The sequence below is a fragment of the Bipolaris sorokiniana genome (genome assembly GCF_000338995.1).
Source record: "Bipolaris sorokiniana ND90Pr unplaced genomic scaffold COCSAscaffold_9, whole genome shotgun sequence".
NCBI classification, from domain to species: domain Eukaryota; kingdom Fungi; phylum Ascomycota; class Dothideomycetes; order Pleosporales; family Pleosporaceae; genus Bipolaris; species Bipolaris sorokiniana.
The window spans coordinates 1,549,000-1,567,514 of record NW_006911903.1 but is presented as its reverse complement, the minus strand read 5'-3'; the positions used below and the strand labels follow the sequence as shown (position 1 = coordinate 1,567,514).

General features: G+C 50.5%; 11 protein-coding genes across 11 annotated transcripts; 3 read left to right on the top strand and 8 right to left on the bottom strand.

Moving 5' to 3' along the window:
• Positions 1-25: 25 nt before the first annotated feature.
• On the bottom strand, positions 26-1,361 carry COCSADRAFT_93075 (uncharacterized protein; the record flags this gene model as incomplete). Its single annotated transcript, XM_007703300.1, has 3 exons — positions 26-915; positions 1,014-1,092; positions 1,158-1,361. The coding sequence occupies 3 exons, from the start codon at positions 1,359-1,361 to the stop codon at positions 26-28; spliced, it is 1,173 nt and encodes a 390-aa protein (XP_007701490.1).
• Positions 1,362-1,723: 362 nt separating this feature from the next.
• COCSADRAFT_200887 (uncharacterized protein) lies at positions 1,724-4,064 on the bottom strand. The gene is made up of 4 exons (XM_007703299.1): positions 3,020-4,064; positions 2,841-2,971; positions 2,709-2,781; positions 1,724-2,658 (listed from the first exon to the last, which is right to left on the bottom strand). Exons 1-4 carry the CDS (start codon positions 3,780-3,782, stop codon positions 1,877-1,879), a joined length of 1,749 nt encoding a protein of 582 aa, XP_007701489.1. The 5' UTR covers positions 3,783-4,064; the 3' UTR covers positions 1,724-1,876.
• Positions 4,065-4,716: 652 nt separating this feature from the next.
• On the top strand, positions 4,717-5,112 carry COCSADRAFT_339910 (uncharacterized protein). Its single transcript, XM_007703298.1, has one exon. The coding sequence runs from the start codon at positions 4,846-4,848 to the stop codon at positions 5,098-5,100; it is 255 nt and encodes an 84-aa protein (XP_007701488.1). The 5' UTR covers positions 4,717-4,845; the 3' UTR covers positions 5,101-5,112.
• On the bottom strand, positions 5,113-7,717 carry COCSADRAFT_339916 (uncharacterized protein). The gene is made up of 2 exons (XM_007703297.1): positions 7,230-7,717; positions 5,113-6,997 (listed from the first exon to the last, which is right to left on the bottom strand). The coding sequence occupies exons 1-2, from the start codon at positions 7,571-7,573 to the stop codon at positions 5,125-5,127; spliced, it is 2,217 nt and encodes a 738-aa protein (XP_007701487.1). The 5' UTR covers positions 7,574-7,717; the 3' UTR covers positions 5,113-5,124.
• Positions 7,718-8,246, bottom strand: COCSADRAFT_339915 (uncharacterized protein). The gene has a single exon (XM_007703296.1). The coding sequence runs from the start codon at positions 8,126-8,128 to the stop codon at positions 7,862-7,864; it is 267 nt and encodes an 88-aa protein (XP_007701486.1). The 5' UTR covers positions 8,129-8,246; the 3' UTR covers positions 7,718-7,861.
• A 166-nt stretch (positions 8,247-8,412) lies between these two features.
• On the top strand, positions 8,413-8,616 carry COCSADRAFT_339908 (uncharacterized protein). The gene has a single exon (XM_007703295.1). The coding sequence runs from the start codon at positions 8,436-8,438 to the stop codon at positions 8,610-8,612; it is 177 nt and encodes a 58-aa protein (XP_007701485.1). The 5' UTR covers positions 8,413-8,435; the 3' UTR covers positions 8,613-8,616.
• Positions 8,617-10,769: 2,153 nt separating this feature from the next.
• COCSADRAFT_145663 (uncharacterized protein) lies at positions 10,770-11,886 on the bottom strand. The gene is made up of 4 exons (XM_007703294.1): positions 11,552-11,886; positions 11,352-11,496; positions 11,245-11,303; positions 10,770-11,191 (listed from the first exon to the last, which is right to left on the bottom strand). The coding sequence occupies exons 1-4, from the start codon at positions 11,665-11,667 to the stop codon at positions 11,158-11,160; spliced, it is 354 nt and encodes a 117-aa protein (XP_007701484.1). The 5' UTR covers positions 11,668-11,886; the 3' UTR covers positions 10,770-11,157.
• Positions 11,887-12,411: 525 nt separating this feature from the next.
• COCSADRAFT_359607 (uncharacterized protein) lies at positions 12,412-13,018 on the bottom strand (the record flags this gene model as incomplete). The annotated part of the gene is made up of 1 exon (XM_007703293.1): positions 12,412-13,018. The coding sequence occupies exon 1, from the start codon at positions 12,976-12,978 to the stop codon at positions 12,412-12,414; it is 567 nt and encodes a 188-aa protein (XP_007701483.1). The 5' UTR covers positions 12,979-13,018.
• Positions 13,019-13,201: 183 nt separating this feature from the next.
• On the bottom strand, positions 13,202-14,187 carry COCSADRAFT_38158 (uncharacterized protein). Its single transcript, XM_007702902.1, has 2 exons — positions 14,020-14,187; positions 13,202-13,947 (listed from the first exon to the last, which is right to left on the bottom strand). The coding sequence occupies exons 1-2, from the start codon at positions 14,071-14,073 to the stop codon at positions 13,393-13,395; spliced, it is 609 nt and encodes a 202-aa protein (XP_007701092.1). The 5' UTR covers positions 14,074-14,187; the 3' UTR covers positions 13,202-13,392.
• Positions 14,188-16,112: 1,925 nt separating this feature from the next.
• Positions 16,113-16,316, top strand: COCSADRAFT_71524 (uncharacterized protein; the record flags this gene model as incomplete). Its single annotated transcript, XM_007703292.1, has 1 exon — positions 16,113-16,316. A coding segment is annotated over one exon (204 nt), but the record flags the coding sequence as incomplete, so codon positions are not given.
• Positions 16,317-16,796: 480 nt separating this feature from the next.
• Positions 16,797-18,508, bottom strand: COCSADRAFT_38154 (uncharacterized protein). Its single transcript, XM_007702901.1, has 2 exons — positions 18,356-18,508; positions 16,797-18,299 (listed from the first exon to the last, which is right to left on the bottom strand). Exons 1-2 carry the CDS (start codon positions 18,469-18,471, stop codon positions 17,165-17,167), a joined length of 1,251 nt encoding a protein of 416 aa, XP_007701091.1. The 5' UTR covers positions 18,472-18,508; the 3' UTR covers positions 16,797-17,164.
• Between the last annotated feature and the right edge of the window lie 7 nt (positions 18,509-18,515).

Here is an 18,515-nt window from a genome sequence, read left to right as displayed (position 1 = left end):
CAAAGCTGCGTTGTTCGAAACGATCTCACTGAGCTTCGTTCTCTGTTTTTGCGATATCGCCCAAGTCTCCCTCGACCTCCTTGGGCTCCTTGTCAACGTCAATGTCTTCTTTGTGTGGTCCAGCATCCGTTTCCGAGGGATGAGGCGAGTTGGAAATGTCGCTGAGAGTTCTCTGGCGATGGGCAACAACAGACTGTGCTGTAGCGGCCAGTCTACCCTTCTCAGTATGTCCATGAGCACGCATCTCGCATGAGTGGAGCTTTTTGGCTTCGGCTGCCGTGACGGTACCGTCTTGGATCTTCGGTCGGATTGCGAGTTCCACTTGGCGAAGGTTCTCTTCCTTGTCGTGGTGGGGTTGCTCTTGGGGAGAGAGTGTATTTTTACTGTCAGCGCAAGGGCGCGCATCGCTAGCATTCGACTCGCGCCTTGCAGCAGTTGATTGAGCAGTAGCAGCAATAAATCCTTTGAAGGTATCACCGTGAGCGCGAGATTTAAGGGATTGGAGATGGCTGGCCTCTGCTTTGGTCACAGTGCCCTCCTCTATCTTGTCCTTGACGGCGTCCGCTGCCTGCAGAAGATTTCCTTCCTTGTCGTACTGAGATTGCTGTTCAGGTGATTTAAAGCCTTCTTTGTTTGCTTGGAGCTGTTCACTGCCCGAGGGCTGCAAGGCCTCAGGGCCGCCACTTAGTGATAGCTGACGCTCACGTCTCGCGACAACAGACTGAGCGGCAGCAGTGATACCGCCCTTCTCAGTGTGTCCATGTGCACGAGCCTCGAGCGAATGGAGTCGATCAGCCTCAGCTTTTGTCACTGTGCCTTGGGCAATCTTGGGCTCGATCTTGACGATTTCCTCCTGGAGCTCGCCTTCAACTTCTGGGTGGGGAACGTTGGTGTGGCCGAGAGCCCTCTGCATTTCTGTGGCAGTGTCAGCGTGTGATCTAGACTTCTGATATCTAATGAAGTCTTGTTCACGGACAAAAGATGTCAGGGATGTGACAGGTGTCTGTACTTACTGCTAACAATGCTCTGTGTGGTGCGAAGGACCTCTGTAGTGACCTCCTCAGGGCTGCCACCCAAGGCGACATGCAGGTCCTTGACAGCTGTCAGCAGCGAGCGGTGATGATTCTGAGTGTGGCTGGATTCCTGGTGGTGCACACCTTGTTAGCAATAGCTAGATATTCGACGGCAGAGATAATGCGGACCGCTCTTTCATTATGTGTATTGAAGTTCTCAGATAGAAGACGAGCGTCATCAGCCGTGATACTGCTTGGATCGGTCTTTAGTCTGTCCAAGATGACCTCCAGTTGGTCCTGGAATTGACTTGAATGGCTGGTAGCAAGACTGCTCGTATCAGAAGACATCTTCTTACTGAGAAATTCACTCATAGTGAGCAATGGGGATTCGAGGAAGTTGTAGGTGATGCTCGTAGTGGAGGATGTAAGGTGACTGGAAGAGTTGGGAAGAGAAGTGGTGTTTTGACGTGCAGTGCGGTGTCTCAAGGTTTATGTTTGGGGCCGATGACGTTGCTGGACGACAGGTGAAGGAAAGTGCAGGTGCCAAACAGTGGGATTCGACGACTCGGGCAATTGCACTTGCCTCTGATACAGCATTGATTTAATAGCATACAACTCCAAGGAAACAGTGCAAAGGAGGTTCCTCGAGGCTACATAATTGTCTGCGGATCAGGCAAGCACAGTGGAGTGCATCGTGTAAGAAATAGGGGCTAGAAAGATCGAAGTGTAATAGTGGAGACCGAACATATCAATTTAGGCCTTAAACTATCATGTATCGCCAAATTTACTATCGTGATTCCCATGAATAGAACATATGCTTTTCTCAGTCTATTTACCGAAAGTTAGCGAAGCATAAACACTGCTCATGGCGCCACGTTCGAGGGCCGGCCATCAGCCAATCCCAGCCTCTCATCCATCACCTCCAAAAAGTCTCTTTCCATACCAAACTCCCCAATACTAGCAAGTTTTTCGAGTGTCTTCTCCGAACTCTCGCACTCATTGTACCACCTTCTTTCAAAATTGAACTCGCCATTCATTTCATCTGGGAGAATTACCCATTCAGGCAGCGCGCACTTTTCCTTCTCACCATCCATGTACCACCAGAACCTCATCTTGCCTTGCTCTTTCCAAGCCTCTCTGTTCCATGACTTTGCTAACGGCGAGTGCGGCTCCCAGCCCTTTATCAGACTACGAAAGTAGGTGATGGGGTGAATGTACTCGTTCGTATCACCCAAGTCTCTCAATTTAGTCCATGTGTGCACTTTTGACTTTTCGTCGTACTGTTCACCGCTTTCATGGCCGGGTATACGTACATGCATACCATTCAGGTAATACATTGTGGTGTACGAGTCAACGAGCGGACCAGTGCCCCAGCTGAAGTCGAACTTCTCATGCGCATGTGGTGAGGCAGCACGTGGAAGTTTTAGCTCCTTGCCACCAGAGCTCAGGAATGGGATAGAAGGCAGGCTTGGGACACTGTTCCACATCTTTTGTAGCGTATTTGGGTGGTAGTAAGTGCAGGCGTAGCGAATACGGAATAGCCAACGCTTGTATTGGTTGAGATGCATTGAGAAGGCATGTCGGTCTATAGTCAAGTGCGGGGAAATGACTTGAAGCATCCAGCACAGAGTTGCTGTTGATATGTCTAAGCCTAGTTAGCATTTGCGTTGGCTGAGTTCCAAATTGGGAACCGACTTTCTGAGTCTCCCTTCATCTCCCCAAGAGCGTCCTGTGAGCCACCACCACAATTGATGTGTACACCAGGGAACTAAATGAACTACTGTTAGTTTATTCGTTATCTCAAATACGCTGTGCTGTACTACGCACCCAGACCTGCTTGAGTTCAGGTGTAGGTCGGTTTGGATCGTCGACGAGGTCCTTTGGAATATACCAAAGAGTCGGACGGAATGCTTTGCGTCGTTCATCTAGCGCAAGGGCTTGAAATGCATGCTCAATATCTAGTGGGCACTTAGCAGCAATCTCAGATTTCTAGTTGTGCGACTTACTCTCTGTCAGCTTGACATTATGAAAACCGTATTGCGTTCTTTGAGAGGCTAGATTGAAGCCCATCATATCTGGTATACCTAAAGATCCAACAGTGTCCCAAACACCGACGACTTTCACCTTTCTGCTGTCTTCACTGACGGCGAGTTCTCCATGCGGTCGAATTTCCCACACCTCTGCCAGTAGCTTGAGATCGTCTAAGCCAATTGCTTTAACATCCACACCCTGTTTCTCCATCTCTTCTCCCTTCTTGCTCAGCTTGCCTTCAGTGAACCACCTCCACGCTTGTGTTTCGCGAAAGTCTACCCCTTCGTCATTTGTCTGATACAGGCTGTATAGTGTCGCAAAGAACTGCATGCTAATGGGTGCTATGACTCCAATGTCGGAAACGAGTCCTGCAACTGCACGCGCAGTGTAGGCGCCTCTTGAGAAGCCAAAGCAGAAGATCTCATCACCCGGCTCATAGTTTTGCACGATGAAGTTGTATGCTTCAATGACGTTCTCTGCTAAACCAGCTCCTGTACCGCCTTGTCGGTTCCTTTCAGAAGAGCTGAGATTTCCTGTTCCCACTCCAGAATCGTAGTAGACGATTTGGTGAAACTTTTTCGAGGGGTTGTTCCGATCCGAGCCAACACGGGCAATCAGGCGGCATAGTTTAGTGACATTGGATGGGACGTTTGTTTCGATAGTGACGCTCGACTGCCAAGTCCCGTCGCAGCATATGACGAGGCGTCGTCCCCAGGCCTTGTTGTCGTCGTCGGTCATGGTAGAGTGGGTCAAAGAGAGGGAGTTAAGATGTAATTATGCTTGAGTGGGGTGCTATGTCCAGGGACAGCAAAGTTTATCGCTGTATATGTATGCCGATGCCAAAATCGTACCAAGGCTGTATTGGATGCAAGCGTAACAAAAGAAGGTTTCGATTGTAACATTCAGGGGCAACCCCAGGCAGTAGAAAAAAAGAGAGGAAGGCAATAAGGCAATCTGACTGCGTAATCCTTCCTTTCAGCTGTCTGTCCGCTAGAAAGCTTACACCGCGAAGGATCGACGGGAAGCTGAGGGTTAGCCCCCAAATTGACCTAGGCAACGCCCCATCGTTTATGTTATGGCTGAGAGCTACGGCGGGCTGCCAAGAAACATGTTTGCACCAGCTGCATGAGGCGATGTCGCTGCCTGCATTTTTGTGTTTCTCACTCCCTTCAACTGAGAGGTTGGACAAAAGGGCTGCTCAGATTCCTCTGGCTCCTAGCGAAAGGTGGAGGCGGGGCATTTCTTTTTCTAGTTTTTGACATGACGAGTTGTGAGGGGTTGAGGGTGTGCCGCTCGACTGTGCCAATGGCGACTATTGTTTGTTCGTTACAACATGACACTTGCTTCTCAGATGAAGTATGCTTATGTGCATGAACAGGTCATCTGATCCTTTCCATGAATGGTAAATGGCTGAGGGAGGATGGGTGTGCTTATTCTCGACGTGGCGTGGGCAATGCTTTTGTTCAGAGCAAGAGGAGGCGGCACGCGGGCCCACCCGACTCCCGCAGCCTGCGTCAACGACGGACCATGGGCATGGTGCAGCTGACCCTGTCCCTCTGAATAGCTTCAACTTTATGTACACAGCCACTGCTCAGGTCAGTTGACTATAATATCACCATACTATGTCAGCATCACTACACTACATGGCATTTTCCAAATTATTTGTGCTTGTTTTTTTTTGTAGTGACGCTGCAACTCACTAGTGGGCTGAAACTGCTTGTGCTGCTCTCAAAAGAGACAGAATACCGATGCTTCATTCTCTAAAGCCACTGGATGTACCAAAGGCGCGACCTGCGCTAACATGAAACATGAGATCATAACTATTTCTGCAAAAAAGCAAGCAGATGGAACCGACCACACATGTGTCGGACATTGTGTGTCGCGATATGGCGCCATTTTTGCGCAATATGTGATAGCCCTTGTGGTATATCTGCGCGCACCACCAGTACATAAACGCCTGCCATCCAACAGTAAAGATGTCGCTGAATCGCTGAAAATCGTAACCACCAAATCTAGTACATACCACCCAATAACCAAAACCATTCCAATATCATAACCACCAATCCTATAAAGAGCCTGCTCATTGAGAGCGAGGCGAGTTGCCAGCCGTATGCGGACGACTACCATACTGCGAGCCATCATGGAATCCGTCAAAACTTTCACCAGATGACATTCTTTGAAGATCATCACCATCGGCCATATCAATGTCTTCCTGCTCATACCTTCCCGACCCATCGGAACTCTGTGGCGGTCCCATGTTTGAGAAGGATGAGTATTGTCGCAGAGGTGCTGCAGGGGGCACTCCAGCGTTGCTAATCTGCTCAGCCAGACTTGGTTTTTCTGCTAGGTTGCTGAGCATGGCACGGCTAGCGTCCAGCATGGAGACTGCGTAATCGAGAAAGTCGGCACGCTTGGAAGAGACGGACAGGGTCCAGCGGTATTCGCACAACCTCAGCTTGTAGAACTCGGCCTCTTCTTTGGCGGGTGCTGTAGCCCACAATAGCGATCCAAACGTTCCGATGAGCGTAAAGTTGACCTTGGAAGCAAAGTACCAGAAGGCCTGCAGATGTTCTGGCTTGAGCCGGTTGACAAAGTCCATGGCAGAAATTAATCGCGTCTTCGCAGCACTGCGGCACATGAAAAGACCGTAAGAGTCTGGGTTGGTCGAATCAAGAGACTGCACAATGCGTCGATGCAGAGTGATTTCTGTCGCAAAGTATGCGAGGTGCAGATAGCCGGTCGACGTGAGCTTGCCCTTCTCCGGCGTGTTCATCTTGACTTCAGCAGGCAACTTCTCGTGCCACTGGCGGAGCTTTATTTGTACAGGCTTGGCGCGGGCCAGAATGAGTTCAGTGGACTTCTTTCCTGCATTTGCGAAATCTTGTATGGCAGTTTGGGTGTAAAATGTGTCCATGACTTCTGCCATGATTTGGGTAAGTCCGATCATCTGGGCAAACAGTATCCGTCCTCGCTGGCTGTCCGCTTTTTCGTCTTCGGTCTCTTCTTGCCGTGTCTCATATCCGTCCCCTTCTTCAACAAAGTCTTCTTCAGTAATGGGCTTGACTGCCCAGTTAGCATTGAAGATGTGTGAGGGGCGACCGTGGATCAATGAGCTCCATTTGTCCTGCATGTACAACGCACATGCGATGCGCTTCCTCAATCCACGCTCCCAGAGAGGAACTGACCACGAGGAGCAGTCAAGGTGCAGGCCTAGTTCTTGGCCAACGGCGACCAGTTGCGTAGTCAGACTCCACGAATCTGCTTCTGGACGCTGAAGCAACAACAAACCTGCCTGTACAGTTGACAGTTTAGGTCGCTCCATTGACAATGTCAATGCCTTCATTGCAACCGCTTCCAATCGAGCTGCATCGGGTTTGGAATAGCTTGCGAGCTTGGGGTTGAAGGACCACCAATTTAGGGCCAGAATGTACATTCCAGCTAGAAGGGCGGGTGAGAAGCCCCGATCGCCACTGCGATAGCGCTCGACGAAAAGGTGCTTTTGGATAATGGGGTAGTTTGGATGTACTACTTGAAAGTACAGGTCTAGCAAGGCAGGGCCATGTGGGTGCACAAGCTGCTCGACCTGAGTCAGTGCCTCGGACTCGCCGGCAAAATCTTGCGTGTTCTCGTCAGGCAGCATGATGAAGCATTCATGATCGTTTACTCGTCGAAGGGTGCCGAGATCAAAAGTGGATTCGTTACGGGTATCGAATTGGGAGAGGCCAATAAGTAGAGAGTCGAAAGGGGAGCTCAAACCAATGTATCTGCTGTGCTGGCGCCGTTGCAGGCCCAGCGTCTCTCCAAGCTGAGGTAGGTGCAGACTTTGCACGTAGGACAACTGTGGTTGTGGTGGTTGTGGTGGTTGTGATTGTGATTGTGATGGTGGGCTTGGCGCCGTTGCAGTGATGGTAGGGGTCGACAGTGCCAATGGAGGAGGTTCCGAGTCGACGGATCTAGCAGACGGTATCAGTCATGCCATCTAGCCGCATAAAGTACAACTCAAAAACGAAGTGTCAAAAGGCAATGGATACAAACCACATGATGGGTGGGGAGGGAAGGCAGGTAGAGTGCATGGCACGTGAGCACGTGACAGTTTGGCGTGGTATATGTACGTGGTTGCTCCTTGCCCAAGCGAGCCATGGGACAATTTCTCGAACGCGGGACAGTGGAGGAGCCTAGACATACCTCTTCTTTGTGTTGCTGGGCGAATCCTTTTTCTCACCGTCGACGACTTTTCTCTTGCGGGGAAGGGGACTTTGCACAAAGGTACAGTCCTGCTTGTGGAACTCGCACAAGACACACAGGGCGGCGCCCTCGTGTATCACACAGCGACTCTTCCTCCGTCTGCAGGCGTCACACGGGCGTTCTCTCCGCGAGCGGATGTTGGAGACGGGGCCGTTGGCGGAGGTTGGCTTGGTCAGGTTCTCCTTGGTCGAGGGTGACTTGTGTACTGTGCGAGGGCGAGCTGGTGCTATGGAGACGACCGGGCGTGGGCCCATGGCCGGCTGCTGCATTGCTACGGCCGTCATGGCTGGGCAGCTGGCGTGGAAGGGGGCGATAAGGCTATGAGAGACTACGGGCCGTTGGCCAGACTGCGGATCAGGATGCAAGTATCTTGCTATCGGAGCAGGGTATGTGGCAGGTCTTATCGCGTGGGAGATGGCGAGGTCACTTTGGATATTGGGCTATGCCAAGAACAGCAAATATATTTGGGTAATGCAGCGGAGCGAGGGAGAGGGACAAGACAGCGGCTGCTCAAGGGCCCAGATTGCCGGTAACGGCTGTGAGGAGAATGAGGTGGCTGATGGTTCGCGCCGTCATTGAACGTGTGCCCAACTACTACAGTGTAGAAGATGGAGCAACGTCGGCGGGGCGGGAGCGGCGTGAGAAGCCGGGGCTGGTCCTGGGGGGCAGAGAGCTAAGACCTGGTGTGGGGAGAGGGCTGGTGCATGGTCGGGGAGGGTAGAGGGGTGAATGTGTAAATGTGTGTATGTGTGTATGTGTGTATGTATATGTTTTTGCTTTGAAGAGAGCGCCGGCACTGTCTTTTGTGCCAGACATGTGCTCGGGATGGGTTTGGACATGGACCGCGCACGGATGGGCAGAGCAGTAGTCCGGATGGGGACTAGCGCCGTCCCTGCTTTGTGCTATCTTACGTACAGCCGAGAGATAAGGAAAGCACGACGGGCCAATGACCGGCGCACGACCGCTCCCCCACCTGCATCGTTTGATCTTTCCATTACTCTAGCCTAGGAGCTTATCTACCGTGCTGCACTACTCATGCCCCAGTTTGCCTGTCTAGGCCAGTTACTCTTATGTACTCGTTACCAGACTCCATACTTGGGGCCATTGGCATATGCACGTCACCCACGACTCGACGCACACGACATCATGGCCCTTTGCTTTGCCTGTCACTTTGCAACCGACCGTTTTGTCCCGATCCCGCTGACCTGCCACACACAGACAGCACAGCCCTCGCCACCTGCAAATCTCAGACGCTGCATGTGTGTACGTAACTACTACTTAGACACCAAGTACCTGCTTACGTATACGACATACAGTAACTAGTTAGTTAGTAGCAATTTCATGCCACTCTCCCGCTCGCTGACTATGCCAGGAATCCTATTCGACTTGCAAATCACCCTTCTGCATGGTAGGTGCCATGGTAGGTGCCCTCCGCACGTGTCGCGCGACCGTCTTCTCCACAGTGCCCTAGAAATACATCCTAGTGGGTCCCCTGATTGCCATTCTGCTCCGCGCCAACCCTGCCCACGATACCCTCACCGCTCGCCCTTCAGGCAAAACGTTTTGCCCTCCGACCACCGGCAATGCGCAGCATCCGGAATCCTCCGCCAATCCCATCTACCGTCCACCTCTTTTCCCGGTGATGTCACACCCGCCTTGTCTGCTCCTTTGGAGCCCCATTCTTGCCCATGTCGCTACCGAGCCGCGGTCAATTGCCCTCGCCTGCTGGGGTGAGACGGTCGAGATCTACGCTTGTGTACGTAAAAGCTTCAGCCTTTAGCCTTGCACTGCCAGCGACCTCAAACTTGGGTCATGTTCGTGCAAAGCGACAGGTGGGTCCCCCAGCTGCCCTCTCTGCGTTACCCTATCTGGCCTCGCTAAGGACTGTGTTCCAATTTCTCAACAACGGAACCTTGCCCTTAGTCGTTATCACCCTCCAAAGGCCCGTAACCGCCCTTGACCTCTGCTCCGCGCGCTCAGACTCCGCGCTCCCTCACTGGTCAATTTCGAGGATGTCTACTTCCGCCCAACCACATCAATTTTCAGACACTTCAGGGTTCCATGGTTACGTTTACGAGATCTTTGATCGCAGATCTGCATGTGACAGCATACGCGAGCGAACTATGCTTAGCCCAATGGCATCGTTTGGCAAGTCGGGCCGCTATTCTCCGGATCCAATCCTCCATGTTTACCTGCCTGCTCTGCAGCCGTCTTCTTATGCATCAGTTGTCGCATTTGCCGTTTGTCAAGGATCAACGAGCCATGTTTACTTACTTACATCAGCAACCTACACCGACAGGCCGTCTCTCCACGTCATGTTGTACCATCCGGCGGTGTGAGATTACATATGTGTGATAGGAATACAGTTATTGTATAGCCACTTAACATTTATCATTGTCTCGCTGACGACACCTTCTGAAACACGGAAGCTGTAGCGCGCGCACTGGCATTGATTGACATGTGGCTATAAGGTTGTCTCGACAAGGCGAGTCGCCAATCCTTACAATCCGGGATATCCTTTGCGTCTCACCCCCCTCTAGTCACATTGATTTTCAGAGCTGGGGTCTGGGGTATTACTTCCCCCGTTTAAGCTTTAAAGTTTACAAGACTTGCCGAGGGATTGGGGACCCCACGCCAATGCTGACATGGCAATATACTACTTACCAATATCGATGAAAATCAATCAATCTTCTTACCACGCCTACTAGCATTGGCACCATACATCTTACAAGAGCCATAGTGTCTTGGCTGGTCCTAGTGGGTTTCGTGTCATTTTCCTTCTCGAACCTTTTGAGTTTCCGCACTACAATGTAAACATGTAAATTGACTTTGGGTAAGCAAGCAAATCGGGCAACAGAGTGCTCATTTATACATACTGTATGAGCTTGTGAAAAACTATCCCGTGTCCGAGGGGCGTTGCTAGGTACATGCCTTGCTTGTAATGAGCAAAGTCCTTTTTTTCTCCCATCCAAAGCTACTCATTTTCCAACTTCTCCGATACATGTATATCTATTTTCCCCAAATCTGCTATACCATTCCAAACGTCTGGGGATTATACCAAAAATAATACTCGACGTTGGGGAAGCACATGTGAGCATGCTGCCACTTACTAGGCCGATCAGCAACAAGCTCAGAGCTCTGTGGCCGCCATGAGCCAAATCCTAATCTTGTATGAGTGATGGGTCTTCACCTTCACGCCCGAGGTACTATTGTTTTTTATTCTCCACTGATGATGCAGATAGAAGACATTGTGTTAGGCTTGAGGGTTCGTTTTATCCACGTTTGACGCCCATCAAGCTTCTTCTAAGACGCAATGTCGGTGCCGGTACAATGCTTTTCTTTGGTGTCGTGATTGAGTAAGTCTGTTTGCGCACGTATGGAAACTACAGACTTCACGGACAACTGTTGGTTACGTGTTTTTTGCATCATGTGTAAAGAGTTCGTGATCCTCGTAAGCATCTTGACATCACCAGCGGATAGAGAAATTCAATTCAATATAGGATCAGTTGTTGATTTTCTGATACAACAGTCAATACCCGTGTACTAATTTCACGGAATCTGCTGATTGCTCATGCCCTCGGCGAAGCTCCTGTGATAATCGTATGTACAAAGTCTGGGCACTCGTCACCCCCTCGCATAATGGAATCCCAAACACGCCTCATATGAAGGCCATGTAGCGCGTCATGTGTTTTGCCATGATCATATCGTCGTTATATCTAGCGTCTCTCGCTCTAAATCGACAAACAAGCAGGAAGGTATCCCAAGGAAAAAATAGGCCATGTCGAGTGCCGTCATAGTCTGCGCAAGTGTTGCGCGTGTCGCGTTTGACATGAAGAAAGCCGGAAGCCGCGCGGAGGCGTCCTCTTCTTCAGTGCATAGGCGGCTGGTAGTTGATAGGTCGCCTATACCCAGTCAGTCCAAACTTTGCTGTATGCACACAAAGAACAAAACGTACTTGAAGAGCAAAATATGCGGCTCTGGCTCATGTACCTCATAGTGTTCCCATCCCAGACTCTGTCTTCATGTCAGCAAGCGGTATGGATATTCAGTCAGCGCCCGTACCTGAGTGATTCCCAGTGCCCTCCACTCCTCTTCCCATAGCAGCTTCAGTGTGCCTCGTGCGCCATCAAAGTAGTCCTTGGGAATCGCTTTCAGCATCTGCTTGGGCAGCTGTACATGGCGATATTCGTAAACGTCGTCCGAGTACCTATCGCCAGCGTCAGTACAACTCGCGCTGACCGCTCCTTGAACAAACAACCGACCTTGCCGAGTAGTGGATCGCGTCGACAAACTCATCCAGCTTCTCCTTCTCGTGCTCAGAAAGCGGGCGCGGTTTCTTGTTCCGGCGCGTGAAATCGATATCCAAATCGCCCGACATGTTTGCAGCTGGGTGTCGCGAATGGAAGCGCTCGTGTGCTCGTGCGGTGGGGTGTTCGCGGCTGATGGAAGCGAGTGGGGCAGACGGCGGCGCGGTTTTGGTACGCAGCTACGATTACGTATGCGGAAAATGGGCGCGTTGATAGAGAGTTCTGGCCCTTGGGTGCAGAGAGAGTCACCGTATCAGTGAACTAGAGGAGAAATAGCTCAAGGCATCAAGCCCAAACAGTCGTTGTTTACGAGAGTCATGAAATTTAGTCGCTACGTCGGCCCGAGCTTCGGGGCTAGCCCGAAACCGGACAAGGGTATCCGCTCCTCCATGTTCCTACCGCAACGTCTTTCACCCCTGTATCTGCATCTCTGCTGATCAGCGTTCGTTGCTCATGTCTGCGAGGCTTACGCCTTAGCCGGCGGAACAGACACAAAAATAATAAGCACGTGAGCTTCTCTGTGCATCTACCCATTGACTATGTTTGACGATTAACAATATACTGAATTTCTCTGCTCAACGATACGCTACGTAAATCATTCGGTCACATAGAATTTGACCGTCCTCAATGGCATGATATCAGCTGTTGCAAGGACACTGGCTGAGCAGCCAATACATAATAGTGTGCTAACAGAATGCTAAAACAGAACCTTCTGAGGACTAGTGAAACTGAAAATATTCGCATATTCGGCGAAAACAATGGAAGCTCAAAACTAGCCGATGAACAACGATGCGGTTGCCTTTCGTATATCCGAATTAAACAGCAACATCGAGTGCCTTCTCCGACTGGTATTCCGTACATGCTGTTCGGTCACCTTTTGTATCTTCAGCTACCCCGGGCACTCTGTCACAGCCATCCATGTTTTCGTCTGTACATTCCCATCTCAGGTGTTTCTTTGGTTTCATGACCGCAACCTGTCGCATCTCATGCTTCTTTTCTCCAAGATCCCCTTCAACCACATCGAACCCCTTATCAGAAACACCCTGTTCCAACCACTCACTTGCTCTGTCATCGCTAGAACTAGTCTTGATCTTGGGAAGAAGTTCGATAGATGGTGGCCGTGACACTGACGAGTAGTGTTGCAGCAGATCCTCTCGCTGTTCTCGCTGTGTTTGCTGTCGGGAAAGTCGATGCGATAGACGAGACTCGCGACTGCTTTCGGGGTCGAGAAGCCTTGGCTCGAAATCTTGTCGAAGATTAACTTTTCTCTTGGGCCGATTGACGAATCGAATGAGCAGGTAAATTATGATTACGATCAATATCGCCGAAGTCAAGACAACCAGGCCAAGGAAGAGATTGGCCGTGATGCTTGAGACAATCATGTCGCAACTTGACGCTGTCAGTTGCCGTCTGAATATGCAAAAGGACGAGTCCAGAGGTGTTGCTGATCTTGTGGTCCCTCTGGTAGCAAGTCTACTGCGTATTTAAGCCTGGCATGAGCGACGTGCACTACGTCACTGCATCTCAATCAGGCGCAAAGCACAAGAAAAGAAGTGCGAGTCCACACACGAACCTTACTGTACGAGGATCTGACCAAAATGTTGAGTTGTATCCTAACGTTGTGCAGAGTCGCACGACTATGGGCAATACATGCTGTGCGACAGCTGTGGACTTGAGGGATATGACTGCCAGATTGGAGATTTAAATACAGACACGGCGAAGAAAAAGACAACTTTAACATTCAGCAGATAAGGTCAATGAAGGCAAGCTAATTCGTAGACTATACTCTGTGCGGATTACTCCTCTAATGGACCAAGGTAGTCGTAAACCATTTTCACCCTCACAACCGCACCCGTGTCAATATTCCTAACAGTAAACTTCTTTATTAACTTCCTCTCTCCGCCAGATTCAGCGAAGCCCCAAACGTTCCATGAAATCCACTTGTTGACCGCATTGGACATAAAACTTTCTATGATCTCACCTTCTTGGGTTTCCTTCAACCACCCCTCAGTCATGTACCTAATATCTTCATCCGTCGCACCTGTCTCCGTGGACTCTTGCTGAAATTTTTGGAGAGTGGAGTAGCGAGAACGGCCTTTGATGACGCCGAAGATAAAGTCAGTGTGCTCGCGGTAGGTCCAGTCCAGGGTTCGGTTTTCGGGCGAACTCTTGATGCCACCGGTGAGGACCTGGTCGATCTTAATGTGCGTGGTAGGCACACCGTCTGAACCATCGACAGGGCTTTGGTGCAAGTATTGAGTCAGGGTTGCTACCCCAATGGCCTTTCGTGTGAGCCAGCCGATACCCTGGAGTGAGAGAACTGGATCGAAGGCATCAGACTCGGACTTGTTCTGCGAGGTAACGTTAGAGGATCTGTTGAAGCATTACTCGTTTGGTAATCATGGAATTCGCCAGAGTCTTACCATAGTCCATTGTCCAACGAGGTTCTTGATATCAATGTTCGCGGGAGACGCCATATTTGCTGGTACAATGTCTTGCTGACTTTGCAGATTCTTCAAAAGTGCGAAAGGCTGATGTTTTATATTTGATTCTGTTGAGTTATCGACGCAGGAAGCTGCATGTCATTTGAGGGGTAGCCGTCGTCGGTACACTTATACCGCCACAACCCCGCCTACACACCACGATTCCCGAGGACAGCCATTTAGGCGGGCATCTCCCTTACTCCGCAAAGGTACGCTGTCACATTCATTCCAAAAGCATGTGTAAGCCTTGTCGTACTGCCTACCGAGGCTTACCCCCTTTGGCGTTATCCCCTTTAGGATGGTGCCCCTCGGGAAACACTAAAATCACCAGTCTCACACCAACCACACCGGAAATATATAAGTAAGTACATGAGCAAAGAGATTGTCAAAGCACCCCAGTGGCTCAGCGGACGATAGAAGATGGGCGGAAAAACAAACCGACGATGGCTTGGGAATGAGTGCGTCGGAAAGCGGTGAAGCGAGGCATGGAGTCCCAAAGCAGAATGCGACGAATCCGAGAACTCAGGCCTATTCCACCGAGGACTTCTCCGCCATTCCGAAACCGCAGTCCTCCCGGGCCTTCAAAAACTTATTGTCGCACTCCCATCTGCGACGAAGTGGAATACCACGGTCTGGCTCTGGTCGCACACACATTCGGATAAACGAGCGCCTTCACGGGGATGCAGACAACAAATCAAAGACTATCCCACGATAATCCAATTATAGGAAAGACATGCGGTGGTGTCGCAACTGGTTTCGAAAATCCTCGTTGTTGGTGCCTGTTCTTCCATCACCAGGACCATCGAATCTCAAACCGAAGACTTGAAGATCTTTCCCCTCCTCACGATGGCGCTACTACTTTCAGGGTCTATGTAATTTCCCTCAAAAGGCGCATATCTTCTCAGGCACAAAGTGTTTGGATTGGCCAGAATATCCCGAAACCTCCGTCCTGTTTCAACGGCCGCAGGTTTGGTGTGCCGTAGCGCAAACCCGTTGCGCCAACAATGATTTGCCGCATCGTGAACGTGAGGAGAAGAATATGAACACGGCAAGTTTCCCTCGTTCAACGCTAAGGCTGCGACGCGGAATGTTTATGATATCTATAGGCCGTGCCATGGTTCTGCGGCCAAGAGAGATACATAATATCTGTAGCATCCGCACATGGGAGTGTTTTGGTTATGGTTTTCGCTTTACTTTACCCTTGACTCCTTGCAGTCCTTCGGTTTTACATTCATGCGCAAACACCTGTCAAAATAAGCGCCAACTGATTTTTTTAACACCAAGTGTCTTTTGTTGCACACTCGGGCATTCAGATTGCAGAATTTGTCACGCAGAGTCTCGTCACCCTTTACTCATTGGCGGCGCGCACAAACTTATGCCACACTATTACCGCGTACGATCATCTCACAGCGTTACACATACTGGGAACTTGTACTTGTGCATATTTCAATCACCACTTCACAAATCCTTGACGTTGTACCTATTCCAAGCAGGTTCACAGTTCACGACTCCTGTTTTCCGCTACTGGAAATTGGATCTAAGGTACGGTGTGCAGGACACAACAATTGGCGCGGATATTCTCTCGGTCCATCCTCAGCCCTCATCTCACGATACTATCCACGAACCAGACGAATTTTTCTTCGAGCAGAGATCCTAGAGCGATCAAAAGCTTCGGCACAGACCCGTCAAGTCGGCAAGCCTCTCGTTCACTTCATCCTTTTGGTCGTGCTGGCTGTTTGCTTGCTTATTAAAACCCCCCGGTTCACCCACAACATCTCACCCACGACACTTGAGTAGCCATTCTGTAATATCCCGTCCTTTAGACCAAGCCGCTCATTAGGTTCATCTCTCGATTACCCACGTAACCCTGCAGGCAGCACAGCCACTTCACTCTTTCCACGATACCCAACATCTACATACACTAGTTAACAACACCGACAAACGCTGGCAAAATGAGACTCACAACACTCCTCTTCGTCGCCACCACAGCCATGGCATCTCGAGTTTACTTAATTGAGGATAACGACGACGCCAACATGCTTCTGGACCGTGCCATGGACCCTGCCGACATGAACCCAACACAGCTCTCCATACTGTCAGTGCTCAAGACCGCCATGCCATCTGGCACCAGCATTCCTATGCTGACGGGTACTTCTGAACCGGATTGGTACAAGAACCTGCCTGATGATGTCAAGAGCCTGTTGCCTCAGTTTTACCCTGCAACTACTACTTCATCTGTGGAGAGTACGAGTAGTAGCAGCAGTAGCAGCGAGGTTACTAGTCAAGCGTCTTCGACTCCGACTCCAACTCCGACTCCGACTCCGACTTCGAACACGGTTCTTACCAGTAGTCTGGTGAGCGAAGAGGCGTCGTCTGCGTTTGTGTCTGCGGCTGCGGTTACGTCTAGCTCTGTGCAGGTTTCATTGGTAAGTAAACAACACATATTTCTTTGCAGTCTACTACCATACACGACCATCCCTCCAAAAAAAAACTCCCTCTGTTCTGATTTTTGTTGCATCTGACTAACCAGCCACAGTCCTCTCCCTCATCCACCTCGACAGCAACAACCCCCCTTTTCTCCTCCACCGTCTCAGCTTTCCCTTCTCACTCTTCCAACAGCAGCACCACAGTCACTACGACATCCGCCTCGCCAACCCCGTCTGCGCTGTTTTCTGCTGGCTTTAGAAATACCATGCATACGGGTCTGCTGGCGGCTGTGGCGTATGTCAGTGTTGCGCTGGGATTCTGTTTGTTTGTTTAGAGGATGAGTAAATGACAGACGTCGTTATTGCGTGTTGACGCGTGAGTGGTAGGCGACTAATACAGTATAATGTCTTTTGTCTTCTTGTTTCTTCTTTTTAGTAACTTTTGTGTGTGTACGTGGAAAGAGTAGCAGGCGAAGCCCTGGTGGTTGTGCGTTTTCAAGAAGCAACGGAGGGAGAGAAAGATTGAAGGAGGTTTTTTTTCCAAAGTGTGTGTATATTAAATACCCCAGCGGAGATATCCATCTGCACCATGATTACTATGAATCAAGTTTTCTTCATTTCCACACTTTATGCTTTCCATGTAATCATCATATCGCTTCTCACAAACATAACACCCCAGCAACCCTAACACCCAAATCCAAGACAGCAAGATGCTCATCACTCCCATCCACAAGTCTCTTATCCGTTTCACTAAAAACCGCCGCAAGCCGCACCTTCTTCACATCCTCCACTCGCTCATCAAACATAATCTGCTCATACAACTGCCCCACCGTCTGCGCTGCACTCCACCCCTCTGCAACCATATTCTCGACTACCTTAGCAATTTCATTATACCGTATCGATTTTTGTGCAGAAGACTTGGGGAAGAGGGCAGACGTGAAAGTAGAGAGGGTATCAGGGGGTAAAACGCCTGCGATTTCAGCGATTGTGGGGAGGGACACAGATGGTGTCGCTGTGTTGCTCGAATCAATATCCATCTCGTCATCCTCAGGGACCGCCGTACGTTTTTTTCCTTTTTTGTTGCTGCCGCCTTGAGATTGTAGAGCGCCGACAAGCCGCGCAGCAGATTGTAAGAACGTAATTGCCTTCCGTAAATCGCCGTCCGCTACACGCACTAGTTCCTCTGCTACACCGTCGTCCAGCCGCACATTCTCGAGAGCAGCGATGTCGCTAACGCGCTTGACGGCGTTGCCCTGGTCGAGACTTTTGAAGCGGAATTTGGAGCAGCGGGAGGCGAGGGGGTCGATGATGCGGGTGACGTAGTTGCAGACGAGGCAGAAGCGCGTCATGCGGCTGTATGTTTCCATCGTGCGGCGGAGCGCGGATTGTGCATCTTGCGTCATGCTGTCTGCCTCGTCGAGGACGATGATTTTGAAGGGTGGGCATGGGTACTTGTCTCGGTATCGTACCATGCCTCCTTCTCCTGTCCCGCTCTTGTCTTCTACCATAACGTTGTATGTTGGTGCTACGCTAAGTTGTTGGCGGGCAAAGTCTTTGACTTTTTGTCGTACGATACTGATACCACGCTCATCGGATGCGTTCAATTCCAGCACGCGCGACTTCATGAGTTCGGGTCCGTAGAGTTCTTTGGCAAGAGCGAGGATAGTCGAGGTTTTTCCTGTTCCTGGGGGGCCGTAGAATAGCATGTGGGGGAGGTTGGAGGACTGCATTGTGCGGGAAAGGACTTGAATAGTGTTATCCTGGGCTGTGACTTCGGACAGCGTCTTGGGCCGGCTACAATAGTCGTTAGCCTGGAGTTTACGAGTCGGTTGATACGTGGGGTTGTGTACTATTTCTCTACCCATGGTTGCAGGCGATTTGGCTCTTGCTTTGTCGTGGGAGTTTTGGATGAACTCGCCTGCGCAGCGGCCTGTTGCCGGGCCTTGATGTTGAAGAAATCGGCCATTGTCGCTTGTAGTGGCTGCGTTGAAGTTGGGCAAAGTTGGAGAG